General features: G+C 42.4%; 1 protein-coding gene across 1 annotated transcript in view; it reads right to left on the bottom strand.

Annotated features, from left to right (window-relative positions):
• The window catches only part of dmrt1 (doublesex and mab-3 related transcription factor 1), a gene marked incomplete at both ends in the record, with an annotated part of 30896 nt that overhangs the window by 1431 nt on the left and 10403 nt on the right, over positions 1-19062 (bottom strand). The window contains one exon of the mRNA XM_080433510.1: positions 16596-16755. Within this exon, the coding sequence (XP_080289636.1) occupies positions 16596-16755 (160 nt within the window). The remainder of the gene's footprint in view (positions 1-16595; positions 16756-19062) is intronic.

The following is a 19062-nucleotide window of genomic DNA, read 5'->3' as shown; positions in this document are numbered from 1 at the left end:
ATGGAAAAACACAGTGCCAATGTGAGTATAACACAGTGGTGCACTTATGTAGTGAGGGAAAAAAATATGCGGGCAAAAACAATCTCACATAGAGCCAACAAATCTTTTTTTTCTTGGATACTCCTCAAACTCATTAATGTGATAAATGATTATTGCCTGTGGCTTCAGGATAGGTACACAGTACAGCAATATATGGAAAATAAAAAGGTTTACACGTGACAGGCAAATAAAAGGGAGAAAAGAAATACTATTGCTAAACAGATAAACCAGCAGAGTAAAAAAACAATACATCAGCGCTCCCAAAATGAATGGGCCATTCTGTAGGCGTTGTATTGCTCGGGACTCTGACCTACGCTATAAACGTATTCTTGCCAAGGCATATAATTTACAGCAAATTGAATCACCCGGCATTTTTTTGTATTTAAAGAAAGGAAGACAATAAACACAAAAGTCGAGGCGTTAGCTCTTTTGCAGTAAACAAACAGGAGCTAGCCCATGTGCACCCAGCCATTTTAGCACACAATGTCCCTTTACTGCATGAACGGGCTAATAACAGCATGTTGCTGGCAGCTATTAAGCAAGTCAACTTGCATCTATTCGATGCCATTCTTGAGGGCAGAAATTTAAATGGAAGACATTTTCACTCCACCTTTTGAAACCTAGATTTAACTCTTTTTTCCCCTTTTCCCTTCACCTTCACCTACAATTTAAAGCACCTGACCACTTAAATCTGGTATACTTCCCCCAGGGTATACACTACGCCCCCTCCTTTTCCCTCTATACAAGCTCACAAGTTCACAACACGTCTCATTACGTTACGAGTACGACGCATTGTGTTCGCCTTCTATGATAAACCTAGAACAGGGATGCTAGGGTTCATTAGGAGTGCCCCATGATTTATGCTTCAACACTGTAGACACTATTCTCTATGGTGCATTGGTACAGTGTGTCATGGTGACATCACAGGCTGAAGTCTTAATTCTCTTTGGGAGAGAGCAGTTCATGTTCTGGGAATTGTCCTGTTCTCCAACTGACCATTACTTTAAGTAATGGAAAGTAGATAGCTAATGGTGTTGGATAGATCTGAACGGTCCATGCACCTTTCAGAAGCTTTGTTATGCAAGGCTGCATTACACTACACTTATATTCAATATCAAATACCTAATGCAATACTCTATTACTAGTACTGCGCAGAACATAAGCTTAAAAAGTATAAATTAATCCAACCATTGCAACCTTATTTTGCAATTTCCCATCAAAGGCAAAAATATTCAAAGTCTGTGTTCTTTGTACATGCAACTGACAATACTGACAACTGACATGTACACTGGCAACTGACTACAGTATATGATAAATTCAACGTCCTGTAAAACAGATCTGAATTTCTCACCACCACAATACAACTTTGGTGAGGCCTAAACCTAAGAGAAGTCAACTTGAGACGAATACGTTTCCTTCCCTGCCTATTAGAACTTCTTGGGCCTCACTCAAGCTGGCGTGGCGAGTGCCCACCTCCCTCTCTCTACTCCTCCTCCTCAAAGAGCCTGGCTGGGAGCGAGAGGAGGGCGGAGAGAGAAAAAAAAAGAGTAATTTTTCTCCTCATTAACTTCCTGATTGGTTTCGGACTCCGATTTCTGCCCGTCTGCAGTTTGTCACCCATTCCAAACTGGTGCTCCAATCGTTAATACTAATGTTTGTGTAGCTAACTGCACCCAGCTCTTTTTTCCCCAGCAGTCTACTAGTGCAGCAATAACGCTGTGTGGGTGGGGGTTGGGGTGGGGGGGCCCGAGAAGGGCCAGCGGTTGTGAATTAGCCTGTTCAATGTTAATTCCCCCCGTGTTCATCAGGGGGTAAATCTATGGTGTAATTAAAGGTGAACGCGACCGGATGTGTTATTATCACAGGCGATAGTTAAATCACGAGAACACGCCGCGGTCCACGTGCTGTGTGTCAGGCCTTGGTTACGTATGGTTGTGCGCTGAGTTTTTTTTGTTTAATACAGATTGATGTCGGTGCACTCGAGTATCAGAAAAATACCTTGTTCTCAATTAGGCCTTCTGTGCCAGTAAATGATGAGACCATTCCACTCATTTATTCCCCATGTATTCCCTCAGAGCCAATTGAGCTTCATCTATGGAACCATAACATGAAACATAGTTTGAACTTTGATCCATCCATATATACATACAGTATATATATATATATATATATATATATATATATATATACACCAATTTTCCTCATACCATAAATGTGTTAAAAACACTTAAACCCTATTTTATACTCCGTCGTAGGACGGAGTCGCACAGCAAAAAATGCTGATCTACAAGCTCATAGCACTCGAGTTTGTAGATCTGACCGCTACTTCCAAAAGAACAACTTAAGAAGTGTGAAACTCACATTCTGCTGATCACACCGTAGCAATCAAAATGTACTTATACAGACTGTGCTACCTTCTACTCTGCATCTACAAAACAAAACAAAAACACTTCAACAACACTTGCCATGATGAGGCTGTCCAGGTGCTGAGATCCAGGACTGCAACAAAAAATGATTTACTTAGCGATGATTGTGTTGATTACCTTTTCGATCAATCGAATAATCGAGAAGCATGCTTTTTGTTTTTCTATAAATGAAAAACTTGAATACTTTTTTATTATAAAAGTTTAGTTTTAATAATAATAATAATAATACTACGGCGTTTTTAGACCGTTGGACTTCACGGTCCATTCATGCTACGGCATTCAAATATGTATCAATAAAAAATAAAATAAAGAAATTTAAATCTTTACCCCAAAATCTATTTTGTTTTTAATAGTCTCTAACTATTAACTAACTATACTATAATCTAAACTAAATCAATGAAAACGATTAACTGTTGCACCCCTACAAAGAGATCCAAATTAAACCTCAAGACTTTCAGCAGGGAGGCACTGTTTGCACTTTTGATACTGTGAAGTCTCACTGCATTGGTGGTTCCTGATTCAAAATGCACATACTGTACTGTTCATGAACCAGATTACCCAGAGTTCTGGTGATCGCACCTTTGTCAAGTTAATGCTGCCTAGAGACGATCATTTAGACCAGTGGTTCTCAAAGTGGGGTCCGGGGACCCCCAGGGGTCCTTGAGGGAGTTCCATGGGGTCCCCAGTTAAATGATACCCCATTTGTTCTTATGAACCACATGGACCATTATGGGTCTGTAAGTCAGAGAGTGCACCATTTGTACACTCTCTGAGTTAAATTAACATTGATTTTACAATATAAATTGGGGTCCCAGAGATAGAAATGCCATTAAATGGGGGTCCGTAGCCCTAATGCATGTCAAACTGGGGGTCCTTGAAATTAAAATGGTTGAGAATCACTGTTAGAAACTGTAAAAAATCTTCTCATATGGGGGTCCCTAGCATATCTTTTCAAATGGGGGTCCACGGGCTAATATGTGTCAATGTGGGGGTCCTTGAAATGAAAAAGTTTGAGAACCACCGATTTAGACAATTGGTTCACAAACATTTTCATGTCAAGAATGCAAAAATGTATTTGGCTGCGGATCACTTTCTGTACGGTAAATTGTGTTGTTAAAAAAAATCAAAATCATTCGAAAATCTTAAATAGCCTAAGTGTAAAATAGGATTAAAGGGATTAAACCTGGAAGCCACTCAAGGACCCCCTGGACGTCCCCAGACCCCACTTTGAGAACCACTGCTTTAGACCTGCTAATACAGCTCTTTTATCCTTATACGTCTTTCACTGTATTCTCAGCCTTCAAATAACTCCCCTGGGAGATCAGACTCAAACTTGTTGGTTGTCCGTCAAGTGTAAAACAACTGTGTAACGAGAGAGGCTTTACTCAGCGATGTTTGAGAGGGAACGCTCTCCCATAAATGAACTTTTGCCCTTTTTCCTCCAGTTAGCTCCGCGCACTATATAAGATTTCCAAACTATTAAACTGTCTTTGTGCAGAATAACAAAAGGAAGCTTTTTAACACCCGCCTCCCCGTCCTGTTAAGAAAAGGGAGGGAAGGAGGGGAGGGAGTGAATGAAGGCTCAATCATTTCTGCCGCTGCCAAAGAGGGGGAACAAAAGCCCAGATGTGAGGGAGAGATGGTAATTCAGTCTGATCCACTGTGGATAAGCAGCTCTCTCTGTGGGTTTCATACTCGACACTCATCCACCGTATACACAAGGGTCATGAGGGTAGATAACGCGCTTAAGTAAACACACATACATGCGTTATTCTGCACTGTTGCAGTGGTGCCTAATGCTAACCGCGTGAACGCAAACGTCCCTATTCTTCTGGGCACGTCGTAATAGGCGGAAATACGTAGACGAACATCTGGCGAACATACGCAAACACTCGGTGAAAATTTGCAGATCTACGAGCTCAAAGATTGCGTATTATAGCAATTTAAATAAGTACAGTAGGGTTAGGTTCTTTGTTATAATCGTTATCATCATCATCATCCTTTATTTAAATTTTATTTTTTAAGTTGTGCAACAAAAAGCACAGGTTATCATTAATAAGAAGAAACAGAAATAGAATATATAAAATCGGCATGATGACATAAGGTAAATAAATGATCTTATACTGTAGTCATAATCACATTAATATAAGAATTAATGCTCCAAAAAGCACAACGTAACATTGTTAACGCACAAAACGGAAATGTATCTTAAAAAAAATAAAACAATGAACTTTTCTTCCACATTTCAATGCCACCCAGAAGCACTTAGTGGAGGTTATTATCACACGAGTAAAAAATTCAACCCTTCGAATGAAGAGTTGCCTGTCATATGACAAGGTTGGCCTGAGATTAAATAGTGCCCATTAAAACGATACGAGCGGTGTCTAAAAAAATAAATAAAAAACCTGGCCCTGGCCCATTTGAAGGACTGGGGAGGGGTATACAGAGACCTGACTACGGATGACCCTCGCCAAGATGGACGTTCCCTTTCTCTAGGGACGACATGGGCGTCTGGCTCATCATTAGGCCCGTGGCAGGACTTAATGGCCCAGAAAACTCCGTCAAAGAGCAGACAGGCAGGCAGGCTTTAAACAGGCCATGCCTGAAGAGAGGTGGAACAGTTGGAAGACTCCATGTCACTGAGAGAGAGAGAAAATACGCTAGTTTATGTGGTTCTCAAACCTTTTCATGTCAAGGGACCCCTCCCCAAATTGATGTGTATTTGGCCAGGGACCCCATCTGAAAAGATGTTTTACCAGGAAAATATATTTATATAAAAATGTTTGAATTCTTATGCTATTACAAAAATAGCAGATCAAACGCTCACAACACTTTGCACCGCGACGCGATGTGATCTTGTAGATCGACTATTTTTGAATAGCCGAAGTGTAAAATAGGGTTAAAGTGGTTAAACTGATTCTAATGCTATATTAACTAACTTAGCTGGGGACCCCCGGGAACCCCCAAAGGACCCCTGGTAGACCCTACTTTGAGAACCCCTGCACTAGTCCATGTGAATACCAGGCATATGTCCAAAAATGCTGGACCTGCGATGGTAGCACCTTTGTTAATTAACCAACTTCTGCATTGGTTCAATCTAGTTTAATGTTACCCTTAGGGCAAAACTTTAACAATGAGCAGCAGAGTTCTCTAAGCATATACTGCTACTGCTATTGCCATGTACAGTATAAGTGACAACATATGTGCTCATATTAACAAATCCTCTGAACATGCAGGGTGATGCCTGAGCACCTTCCAACTCCGAGCAACATCAAACAAACATCTAAGAACCGATTCATTACAAAGCAATTAGTAGCTTTTGCCTCGTCATACATTAGGCCTATCCACACGTCCCATACTGTTACAGATAAAGTCTTCCATATAGTTCTCATCTTCCACATTTACAGCAGTTCATAATCAAGCAGTTTGTAAGAGATGCAGTCTCAGAGATAGCTGTCAGTGTGCATGGGAGACACACACTTAAAACCCCATTATTGGTGCATTATAGAAGTGTGGAGAGTGCAGGGCCAGCGCCGGGTGACAGAAGGCATCAGTGCTCGGGGGGGTCAAAGGCTAATTAAGCAGAGAGGAACCTCTGCTCCTGCATTGTTAACCAATCTGTCCCAGGTGGATATGACTGCCGGAGAGGCGTGACGCGGCCCTCGTCCCTATATGCTAAATCTCCATTTCGGCTACTGTGCCCCATCAACTCACAAAATGGCCTGTCACTCCATCGTCGGGTCTTTGGACGTGATCCGTCGAGAAGTTATGGATATACAATAATGAACTGAGGCCGTGGATCAATGTTTGTGGGATTTTTCTATCATTACATTTTAACCCACTAAGACCTGGAACGCATCTGTGTCACTTTAGATGTCTTTGGCTATTCAAAAATAGCAGATATACAAGCTCATAGCGCGGCACCGAGTGCCGCGCTATGAGCTTGTATATCTGCTATTTTTGAAAAATTGTGAAATTTTTTTTTGGGGATTTTTTCTCAAAAATCTGTTCGGATTTAGAAAGCATTTTAAGAATTGCCTCAGGTCTTCAAGGGTTAAACAAGAGATTCATCGTGAGGCGACGGGGTGAGAAAAATGCCAAAGCAAAGGACACATGTAGAGTGAAATTTATGGCTATGGAAACGAGGACAGCCCTCGCAGGTAATAAAAGTACCGTATGTGTTTATACAGGTTCGCTCGACTGTTTCCAAGAACTGCCAGCGCCAGCATCATTTGTCAACGCCCACAGACATTTCAACTGGACTCACAGTGTTGCTCGAAACAACGCGAGCGAAGCGACTGCAACACCTTAATTAGATGGGACTGTATAACTTAAGTGAAGCGTATCACATTACTGTTATCCTACACACAGCATTTGTTCCGCAAGTAAACAATGATTCAGGGATTGAAACACTGCTTGATATTACTTTCCTACTAAGTTAGTTCTTCATATTAACCAACTATCTTTGCTGACACGCAGGCTTCAATTACCTGCATCCAAAAAGCTGGATAACCGGGAAATAATATGAGACAGCAAAGTGAAATACTGTTCCATGGGAGCTTGAGTTGAGTTTGACAGGAGACGTGGTTTATACTGCTTATAGGCAGTGTTGATTTCGTCGACTAAAACTATGACGAAAAATGTTCGTCGACTACCTTTTTTCACTGACGAAAACTAAATAAAAACTAAATAGAAACTAAGCTACGATGACTAAAACTAAGACTAAATATATTGACAATTTCATCAACAAATAAAAACTAGACTAAAATGTTAGGGAGGGACGAGTGGAGAAGAGATCCAGTAGAACTAAAAGTCATTTTATGTTTGGTTGCGCTCGGTGCTGAAAATAGCCGATGCGACGCGGTGTGAGCTTGTAGATCTGCTATTTTCAGCATTTAGCCAAGTGTAAAATCAGCCATTATGACGCCATCATGGCACCGCCAAAATACATTTTAGTCGACTAAATCTAACTGTAGATTCAGTCGACTATAATCTTATGATATTTAGTCAACTAAAACTAGACTAACAGTAAAACATTTCAGATGACTAAAATAGGACAAAAACTAAATGGAATTTTATTCAAAAGACTATGACTAAAACTTAATCAAAATCTGCTGTCAAAATCAACACGGCTTATAGGAATCAAGTGGGATATTAATGCCCCATGTGTGTGTTACTACACATGGACTAATAAGCAGCTGCATCATTTAAAATGTGGTCGTTAAGATTCAGAGCCTCTGTGTCTCTCAAAGCTGGACAGTATGAGAGAGAGAGAGAGAGAGAGAGAGAGAGAGAGAGAGAGAGAGAGAGAGAGAGAGAGAGAGAGAGAGAGCAGAGCGAGTAGACATAAACTACACAGCCCTGGCCATTTAATGTCTCCACAGCCCCAGGCTGGTGTTAATGGTGATGTTGTACAACACATTACAACAGTGTTTGTGCCCCTGAGCAGACAATTATACTGGTATTTAAGCCCATCCAGAGAGCCAGAGGCTGGAGCAGGCACTTAGCACAACAACAACAGTGTGTGTGGAGAAAGAGGCAGATGACAGGTCGTGCAGGAGATGTCTTCTTCTTCAGGGCATTTGGCAGGCGTTGATTCAATTAGCAGCTGATTGAGTGAAGGAAGCCCTCTGAGGCCTGCAGGAGTCCAACCAGAGCCACTGTCTGTCCGTACCACCGGTTCTTACTTACAGTTCTCTCTGCAGGCCCTAGGGGGGGCTTGCAGAGACAATGAACTGAACCCAATTTGTTACACGTGTAAAATAAATGACTTTGGTGACTTGTTCTTTATAAGACAAAGACAAGTTTAATAAAAACGGATTGCAGTTCGTCAAACTGATTTAACCCATTCAATCTGGGAACGCATCTCTGTTATTTTTTATTTCTTTGGGCTATTCAAAAACAGCAGATCTACAAGCTCATAGCGCAGCACCGAGTGCCACGCTATGAGCTTGTAGATCTGCTATTTTTGAAAATCAGGAAAATGTGAGCAATATATTTTTTTAAGCGGACATTTTTAACTCAAATCTTTGCTTCTGGTGGTCCCTGGAACTAAATATTTACAAATGTTGGCTTTAAAAATGTATATATTCCAAGATTTGCAAGATTTTTCAAAAATAGCAGATCTACAAGCTCATAGCGCGGCACTCGGTGCCGCGCTATGAGCTTGTATATCTGCTATTTTTGAATGGCCAAAGAAATCTTAAAATTACACAAATGATGCTTTCCCGGCCTTAAAGGGTTAAAAAAGTGAGGTTAAAAAATCCTGTTTGAGCGAATTTGACTTTCTGTTTTCCCCACAATATGTGAATTTCCTCATCAACCCATAATGCAGGGTTGTGATTTGAAATTGTACGCCTTCGCAATGGCTAGGGCAACCACACAGACAAGCAGGTTGCTTCGAATGATCGACTATAACAAGTGAGTTACTGGAATGTTACTTTTAGCCATATACTGTTTGAAAGAGGAGCTTCGAATCTTGAAATTTGCACACAAAATGCACTTATTTGTCAAAAAAAATGGTCTATGCTGCCTCTGTTATCTGACAGGGACGGGAGGTGTAGGACCCACATGCAGGAACTCAAAACTCAAACGCAGGAGATGAGGAACGCTATTAACAAAGACTGAACTTGACGAAACAACAGTTAAAAGGATACCTGGCTAATAAGCCAAATATGTCTTAACGCCGACCAGGTCTTAATGGGTTAACCGTTAATATATTATAATTGCCCTCTATAACTTCAATTTATTTTAGAAATAGTTAATCTACAAGGCCTCTCTGTATATTATAAAATATTGTTTTGATGTTCATATTAACCGTAGGAAGCATTAAGTTGTATTTTATTAGGACATGCTAATAACATTAGCCCACACATGGACAAATTACATCATCAACTTGTGACGGACGTAGTCCCCCTTGAGTAAAAGATCAATTATTTCTAAAATAAATGTAATATTTAAGGTGTTTTTGATTTGACATTTTAGTTTATAGAGGGCAATTATAATGCATTGAGGCATACTTGACTCATTAGCCAGGGATCCTTTTAACACAAGCACACACTGTAAACTCGACATCAACACACACAACACTACGATCAATACTGAAACTCTGACTAACTAACAGGCGGGGAACTTGACAGTACAAACTAAGATTCAGGACACAGTTTAAATAGCTCCTCGCCCAACCAGGCTCAGCCGGTCCTCACAGGTGACACACGCAGGGCAATCAGACTCTTTTAGGCCCCAGGGAGAGGGGAGAGGAGATAAGACCTGAAGCCGATTCTACAAATGTCTTCTACTGTAAGTCCCAACAGTTTTCTGAAAAAACTTATGTTTCTATATCAGTGGTGCTCAAACTTTTTCATCTCAAGGACCCCCAAATTTATGTTTGGGCGCCGACCCCCATCTCAAAATATTTTGTTCCAGGGACCCCCCAGAAGCAAAGAATAGAGTTAAAAATACACATTTTCACGATGAAAAAAAAATAGCAGATCTACAAGCTCGTAGTGCGGCACTACAAGCTTGTATATCTATTTTTGAATAGCCAAAGTGTAAAATAATGCTTTTTTAGCTCAAATCAAAAAGTGACACAGATGCGTGCCAGGTTTAAAGGAGTGAAGAGCAGGGCAAAGTCACAACAGGGCAAAACAGGGCATAACTGACAAGGAAGGGGAACAAACGGCAGCGACAGAGGGCCATGATCGTGACAATGCTTAACACTACAGGTTGGCATAGGGAAACCTTACATAGCTGAAACACCGGAAACAACTATGGCAAATCCTATGTGCTAATCATGACACAGAAGAGCACATCCTGTTGATGCCCTTTATGACACGCAGTCCTCGAATTCTTCATGGCCTCCCTTCACTCTCTTCACTCTAGTGTGCCGTGAAACTAGTCCAGGTGTACCTTAGGATTTCGTGACAATCGCACATTATTATTGCAATATACTGTATACAACTATACAAAAAAAACGTATGAAATTCTCTTTTTATTTTACTATATCAGTACTTTGTGTGCACTCACGTCCCGATACAGACTACAATACATGTCTATATTTCATGTTTTTTTAAAAAATTTTATAGTGAAAATAGCTCATCTACAGTACAAGCTCACAACACACGACACATTGAGAGCTTGTAGATCTGCTATTTTCGGTAGGAATAAAGGTGCGCCGTGAGATTTTTTACATACCCATCGGTGTGCCTCGGGCACAGAAAGTTTGAAAACCACTGACAAAAATGACAATGAGCGAAATGGCATTCAAGTAATGTGGGGAGAACTATAATGCAATATTTAGAGGAGAGTAGACCATATGTTAAACAAACGCCCCATAAAAAGCACTTGAGGTGCCATAGCTTAAACCACACATAAGACAATCAATTCATCTTATGCATGCATCTTTCATTACACGTCTGCCATGGTAATAGTCGGGATGACTGCACCACACTTTGACAGTAAGACAACAACAGTCGTTGCTTTAGCTTGCCGAGGCAGTAAAGTGACACAAGAGTGCAGTCAGTGTGGCGTAGCGGTGAGTGATGCTCTCTGAGGGAATGAACTCTCTGTCAGTTACATGACAATGAAACAGCACTTCCTTCCCGAGTGCTCACTGCTTGTTTTTGGATTCTGTAAATCCCCACACCGAGCGAAGCGGGGATGGTGGGGGTGGGGGGGGGGATTTTCGTCATCTCCGGCTTTGGTGTGGTCGCAGGCGGCGCGTGTGGCTATGGCGTGTATGTGAGTGTGTGAGTTGCCGTGTGCAAGTGGCAAGTTTTAACCCATTAAGACCTGAGATACGATTCTACAAATGTCTTCTAAATCCAAACAGTTTTTTTTTTCAATACTTTATATACTTTATGTTTCTATATCAGTGGTGCTCAAACTTTTTCATGTCAAGGACCCCCAAAGTCATATGTATTTGGCCGCAGACCCCCATCTCAAAATATATTGTTCCAGGGACCCCCCAGAAGCAAAGATTTGAGTTACAAATGTTCGCTTTAAAAATATATATAAAAGATATAAACACAAAAGGTTCACGATTTTTCAAAAATAGCAGATCTACAAGCTCGTAGCGCGGCACTCGGTGCCGCGCTATGAGCTTGTAGATCTGCTATTTTTGAATAGCCCAAAGAAATCGAAAAATGACACGGATGCGTTCCCGGTCTTGATGGGTTAAGTAATTTGATCTGAAGGGAGGCAAGGCCCATTTTACATGGGGAAACAAAAGAAACCTATCGACACCGATCTCTCCGTCGTTTGTCAGAGAAGGTGGAGAAGCTGGAGCGGCGGAGTTTATACGCAGTAACTCACTTTGTTGGTACAGTACGGTATGGATTGGAACCAAGGAAAATCAATAGAATATCATCTAGAAAGATAGTAATGGATTTCTAACTTAATGGGCTCACACAGGTCCATCGATTAGCGGGATTAACATCTGCAATACCTCAACACTCTGATTTGCATTTAAATTACTGTGTGCGCTTGTGCTGACACCAATATAACAAAACAGACAAAATGTATGGGGCGCCAGCGCGAGCGCCAGCGACTGTATAAATCTCGCCGTTCGCCCCGGGGGAACGGCGAAACAAACAAACATAATGAGCATGGGGGGCTTTGCCGCAGTGCCAGACGGGCTTATGAAACTTTTGAAATTGGAAAAGTTTTGAGCAAGGAGTAAAAAAAAAAGACAACAACAGACTCCAGCCAAAAGCTGCCTTCCTGTGAGACTGAAATACCTATAACTCAAGTACGGGGGTGGGGGGGGCGGTTCATCTGAGCATCCCCGGGTAGCTCCTATAGCACGGGGCGCGGGATGGGTGTCTGTGGAGGCACAGGGAGGTGGGTATGGGGGGTGTTAGTGTTTGTAGTGTGAGGTGAGGTGTCGGGTGGGTGGGTGGGTAGGGTAGGGTGGGATGGAGTGGCGATGATGGTGGATGGTGGGTGGGTGGGGGGGGGTTTGATGGACTGCGGTGTCACCTCCCGCTCCGCGATTTACGGCGCCGGTGCTGCTGACGAGCGCGGGGCAGTAAACAGGCGCGCTGGGGGCGTATTTCACAGGGGGCTGGCTTTTATGAAGAACACCGGGACGGCTCTCCCCGCGAGCTCCGCCCGGCCCGCCGTGACGGATGGAGAAAGACGCATGACAAGCTTCATCATTGTTTGTAAATCTTAACTGTTCCCGCTCACTAACTCCAGAAGGCAATTTTGCGGAGACAGCGCGGGGGCCTGGGGGACGTGGGTGTGGGGGGGGGGGGGGCACGTGGGGAGTGGGCGGTTGGTTCGGGGGAGAGGAGGCGAGGCGAGGCGCGGAGAGGGGGGGGGGGGGCAGAAAGGACAGCGTGGCACTCCTGAAGGTTATTTGGATCTCTGTATTTGGCCAACTGATTAGCCCTATCCCGGGCTGTAGATAAATTTGACGGCGCGCTGTTTGGCAGCCAGAGAGAGAGAGAGAGGGAGGGCAGCTCAGGGCTCACAGCACACGTCCTCCCGGTGGCCTGATGAGGAGGTGCACCTCACTTTCACCCAGGCGCGCTACAGAGAGGAGAAAGTTGTCGTGCGTCTCGGTGTCGCAACCGGAGGCGGTGATATAGTCCAGTGTTTCTCAACCGTTTTCATGTTAAGGACCCCCCAAATTGATGTGTATTTTATTTGTCAAGAGATTTGGCCACCGACCCACATCTGGAAAAAAATTGCGCCAGGGACCCCATAAGAACACTTTGAGCTGTTAAATCTTTTCAAAATTATTCCACAATTTCCCCAAATGTTTTGAAAATAGCTTGTAGATCGGCTATTTTCAAACAGCCTAAGTAAGTAAAGGGTTAAAGTGGTTAAACTGATTTATGATGCTGCTTTATTAACTTTATGATGCTTTATTAGCAACATTTTGCTGGTTACCCCCTGGAACCCACTTTGATGAACCACTGACATAGTCAACGGAGAAGTACTACTTATGAGACGTATTCCCCTACATGTTACTGTGACCTCTTGATGTCAAACACAAACTCAGAGACTATAAATAATGGCCTGAAAAACAGAGAGAGATTTCCAAATAGACCAGATCAGGATGTTTTTAAACAAATGTGCAGGGTGGTATTTCCAGGTAGATCTATGGATATCTACACAATATAAAACAAAGTGCTGTGTCTAGTTTGTCAATCTGTGGATATTTAGAACAAAATAATATATTTCTAATAGTGTCCTGTTCTTCCATAGATAAGGCTGATTAATAATAAACATATGCTGAGGATGTTTTTGTATAAAAGATGTGAAACATGAGTGACCCTGTCGTAATGTCCCCAGCTCGACCTTGGGTGTCAAACACTATTTGGGAAAATATAAAATCCCATGACTCATGAGAAATAGCAACAGAGTGAAAAGGAGGTCAGGATAGAAAATATCAAAAAGTAGAAATAGTGGCATTCAAATTGATAAAAATGCAAGATTTTGTAATTATCTGCTACATCAGCTGCTAGCGCCTTTCGGATCATCAGAGCATGAATTGGCAGCGGTGTCAGCAGGTGGGGGGGAACTGACTGTACTGGCATAGTGTCTGGGTGTTGACAGAAGGACCGCTTGTGGCTGCAGTGACGAGGGTCAGGGGGCAGTGTTCACAATTAAGCAGATAACCGGACAGTAAGTCCCCCCGCAAAAAAGAATACAAATAAAAAATACGATAAAATACGGAGAAACTGAGAAATTACAGAGGCGTGAGAAGGAACCGACAGCGGTAGCACTGTGGCAAGAAGGGACTGACTGTACTGGCACAGTTTCTGGGTGATGACAGAAGGACCGCTTGTAACAAAGGTGAAGGGGGCTCACAGGCAGATATCGATACATTAAGTCCAAGAAAAAAAAGAATAAGAAGAAAGAAAGAAAATCGTGTGATTTCGTGTGAAATCATGTCATCAACCTGGCATGCTCCTTCCACAAAACCTTCACTTCTGGTCTGGGTAGTTTGTACCTAGAGGCTACTGAAACCAAATAATGGCCTTCATCTATCAGACTTCCCATAGGCGTGCCGACCCCGTGAGCCATGATTTTCACCAGTGTGACAGCACTGAATTTAGCTCCATGACACACTGAATCACGACATAGTGTACGCATTCTACTGTGAAGCCGAGCATGTTTAGCATGTGTAACGATGATTCTGTGTTCTCTAACATTTCAGCTAACACCCCTGATGTCATTGTTGTTAATGAAAACCATAGGGAGGTGTTCATTCTCGTGGTCGGCTGTACTTTTGATTACAGCTTAGAGGAAGCCTTCCTAACCGAAGTGCTAAAATATCATCAGCTAGAGCAGACCATCTCTCAGCTAGGCTACAGATGTAAACTTTTGTTTTTTATCTTTGGTAGCCTAGGACACGTGCACAAGTTGGTTGTGAGGGGCCTTCAAATGGCCGGCCTCTCCAAAAGGATGGCTAAACAATTAGCAAGGTACTGCTCAATATCAGCTATTATAGGAAGCCGTTCAATTTGGAGGAGGCGTTGTTTCCTTTACCCATGATTGTTGTCTGCTGTGCTTGACAATTATGCCAACATTATTGTATGTAACAATGTTCTGCCTTATATGAACTTTGTAACTGGCTGTTTTCCCATTATCTGACTGCACTGGCAGTGTTTATGTCCTTTGTACAAGGCATTCTTGTACTTCTGTTTATGTGGACATAAATACATATTTCATATGTATGTATGTATGTATGTATGTATGTATGTATGTATGTATGTATGTATGTATGTATGTATGTATGTATGTATGTATATATATATATATATATAGATATGTGTGTGAAATAAACAGCAGTGCATTAAAGTTATCTAGGTGCGGTGGAGCTCACACCAAACACAGGAGGACCACCCTCTGAGACAGCGTTGTGGTCTTGTAATGGAGCATGTCAATACATGGCAGAAGGCTGACGAGGGACCCTCAGCACAGCTGGACAGGTGACAGCTACTACTAACAAACAGCAGGGTGGGGGGGGTGGTGACATCACTAAACCCGCCCTATTTCAATAATATAAAAATATATATCCGATCTACAAGCTCACAACGCGTTGCTATGGGACACATTGTGACATCCACAAAATAGGTACGCCGGGGTCAAAGTGGTTAACCCACTTTCCTACCCTGTTTTCTAGGGAGTTGCAGAATAATACAAGGTAGAAATGGCTGCTGCTTAACCACAGCTGGAGAAAGTAAGTTTCCTTGCTGGTATTGTGCACACAGGCAGGCAGGTGTGTGTGTGTGGAGTGCGGGTACAGGTACAGGTGATGAGATCAGATAGTGTCATCTAAGACTACCTCCCAAACAATGCATTGCTGTAAAAAAAAAATCGGTCTATGCGAGCAATTAATCCCCTTCAACACTCACACTGCATGAAGCTTGAGCTCCTATAGCCCAAAAGTTTGGTCCATCTTTTCTTTCTTTTTCTCACTAAATGCATGCATTGTGTTGCCAAGTCTTGCTCTCATCAGTCACATTTGATATGGAGCGGTCCCCTTGAATCTGTAATCTGCAATAATTCATACTGTTATGCAATGATGTTTTCTAATGAATTTGACACTTGAAACTTGATATCCTCCTCACGGCAAGGAAACGCAAGTTGATTGTCTTGGGGAACTTGAAAGACGTTAAAGATGTTATAGTTATAGTTTTGACTTTATCCCCTTTATCCACGCCCAAAATGAAGGCATGGAAACTGGTTGTGCATTGTTTTTATGTTGTGTGAAACTTGTTTGTTTAGTCTTCATATCACTATTTCTTGGCCAGGGTCTCTCTTCTGACAAAATATATTTAAAAACAGAAAACAGACAAGACAGACAAGACAGACAGACAGGCAGATATTGAGATAAAGCTACATGGTGTACAGCTATAACTGCAACACACGCTCACATGTGTTCACTATCTCTTTAAGTCAGGATTAAATACAAACGGCTGTAATAAAAATCTTTTCTTTTTTGACTTTTATTTATTTTTTATAAACTTTATGGCGCCCTTGACTTGAGTGCAGAACCTCCCTTGGATGTACTCTGCCACGCTCTTGACAAAGTCTGGATAAAACTTTATGGGGCCTGAGAAAGTGTGTGTGTGCGTGTGTGCGTGTGCGTGTGCGTGTGTGTGTGTTACTCACAGCCTGCCTTATTCTCAGTGCAGTTGTTGTTGTCCTCCGGGGTGAAGACGGGAGGGACGCTGGCAGAGGAGCTCAGTCCCTGACTCAAGGCTGCGGAGTAGTAGGAATGCATGTAGTCATACATGCTATGGTTGGACAGAAGCCCGTCACTGCTGGGCACCTGCTTCATATGCGCACACGCACACGCACACGCACACGCACACGCACACGCACACGCACACACACACACAATATAAAATTAAAGAAATGCACATGTCACACGCCAATATTGTCCGGTTCTACATCTTTCAATTGTGACCTTGACCTTTGAGACCAAAAACCTAATCACCTCTTGGGGGCAGCCAGTTTCTGTATCTTTTTCAATCAACATGTTGTATACAGTATATAGGCAGCCTCTTTAACCACTTTCAACCTGGTGTGCCAATTTTGAGCATGCCATTATACGCAGGAAAAAAGAAAAATATAAGCTCAAAGTTGCCGATCTACAAGCTCGCAACGGGTTGTGATAGATATAGCTATTTTTAGATATAGCTATTTTTGCCACACAGACATGCGACAAAGGGACTTAAGTGCGTACGTTTCCCAATGTGATGTATGCTTCGCAGTGTGAGACTACTGTATGTCCCTACAGTAGTCTCCCTAACCCTAACCCTCTTTAGATAGCTAGATAGCTAACTGAAGTATCGATAAGTCAGGACAAAATGATCGATAATATGTAGTATTTTTGTATTATTTTAATTGAAAAGTAGTACATGCATTCAACAATATATATTAATGTTAACAGTCGTTTAACTTTACATATGTTGCAAATGACAAATGTATTGACCTCCAACATTTTCCTTATTGTTATCAGTGTGGCAGTGCTGAGTCACGTGACTCACTAGGCCAATCACAACATCAAACTGCAGTGAATGTCAACAGTTGCTAGGGAAAGACAGTTTGGAGAGCTAAAGCAATATGATTGGCGTGCAGAGCGTTTATCTTTAAAGTTATTCAAACCATAAAGTTTCGTCTTGCTTTCTTTTGCAGTTGTGAAACATTGAATGAGACGCTTTCTGCAGCCCCCCCCCCCCCCCCTTTTTTAAGCGTTTCCTTTGGCCGACAAATACCCAAATGCTTTTATGCCTCGCCAGAAAGCTGCAAACAGATTACAAAAATACAACAACCTGCATGGCTCTCCAGTCCATACCTCGTTTTCCAAGAGTATTTCCATTGCAGTGAATTTGTCTTTAAAATCTGCCCAAGCGAGGACCTAATCTTTACTGGCTGCAGTTTAACAGCCTAATCTGACAGGAAAAAAATATCCTGGGAGAGAGGAGAGAGGAGAGAGAAGTAGCGGTTGAATTCACAGGCCGGTGGACTGATGGAAAAATGGATTGCAACAGGCTTTCTCCAGCCCCCTGAAAAACTTTAGAAGGAGCCGTCTCTGCAGCCGAGGCAGCCTCGCCGGGGGTTTTCAATTTCACTTTTATGGAATTTGATTTCTGTCAGCCTGTAATATGTCACCCCATATTGTCCACGCCATCAATTCCCCGACAGCTTTATAAACTGTTATTTAAGCTACACTCAGCCCTTGTATTGGGCCTTGACAAATACAATAGAGATTGGACGGGGGAATTCTGAAAATGCACTAAGCTTGCATTTCACAGGGACACATACCGAAATACATGTTAGCATTGGAGGAAGCTGCCCGTCTCGGTCAAGTCTTGTCATGCTGCTTACGCAAGTAGTCAGATACTGTCACAGGGTAACAAAATGACTCATTTACAGCATGTAGTCATATGGAATACGGCATGTAATTCTCTATTGAATCAAATGGAATGATGGACACAATTTTGGTCACTTAGGAGTCTGCAGCATTAAGGATGAGAGTGATTGTTCCACTTGAAGCTGTACAATTATTCCTCAACTTCAAAGCTCAAGTCTTGTCATTCCAAGTATAAAATGACCCACTTCAACCACTTTGTTGACCTGCGTCCCCCAGGGGTCCATACTTGGTTCCCTCCTTTTTTCCCTCTACACCAAAGCTCTCCACAGAAAATAGCCGATCTACTGTACAAGCTCACAAGTCATCATCGTTGTGAGCTTGTAGATCTGCTGCTTTTAACCGAATGTTCGCCTATTACGACATGCCCAGAATAGGGACACTAGGGTTCATGTAATTAACCAATACGCGTGCGTGCGTGCGTGCGTGTGTGTGTGTGCGCGCGTAGTGAATACTATGCTTGCTGAAATAATTACACACGTACAGTACAGTTAGATTCCTTATTTTCTTAATGAGAATGATATTGAACTACTACACGCATCTGCCCCCTCCAGCCTAATTTTGACTCCCAGGGGGGGCTCCCTTACCACCCTGACATGGCCTGTCTTCTTATCTGGCACCATCTCATGTCTGGGAGACGCTCTGCGCCACCCTTTCATTATCATTCTCCACCTGCATGACAGTCAAACAGCGCTGAGTGGA

This window comes from Gymnoscopelus braueri (assembly GCF_963280865.1).
Source record: "Gymnoscopelus braueri genome assembly, chromosome: 7".
In the NCBI taxonomy this organism is placed as follows: Eukaryota; Metazoa; Chordata; class Actinopteri; order Myctophiformes; family Myctophidae; genus Gymnoscopelus; species Gymnoscopelus braueri.
Note: the sequence above shows the minus strand (reverse complement) of the source record. Positions and strands in the feature narration are given on the sequence as shown.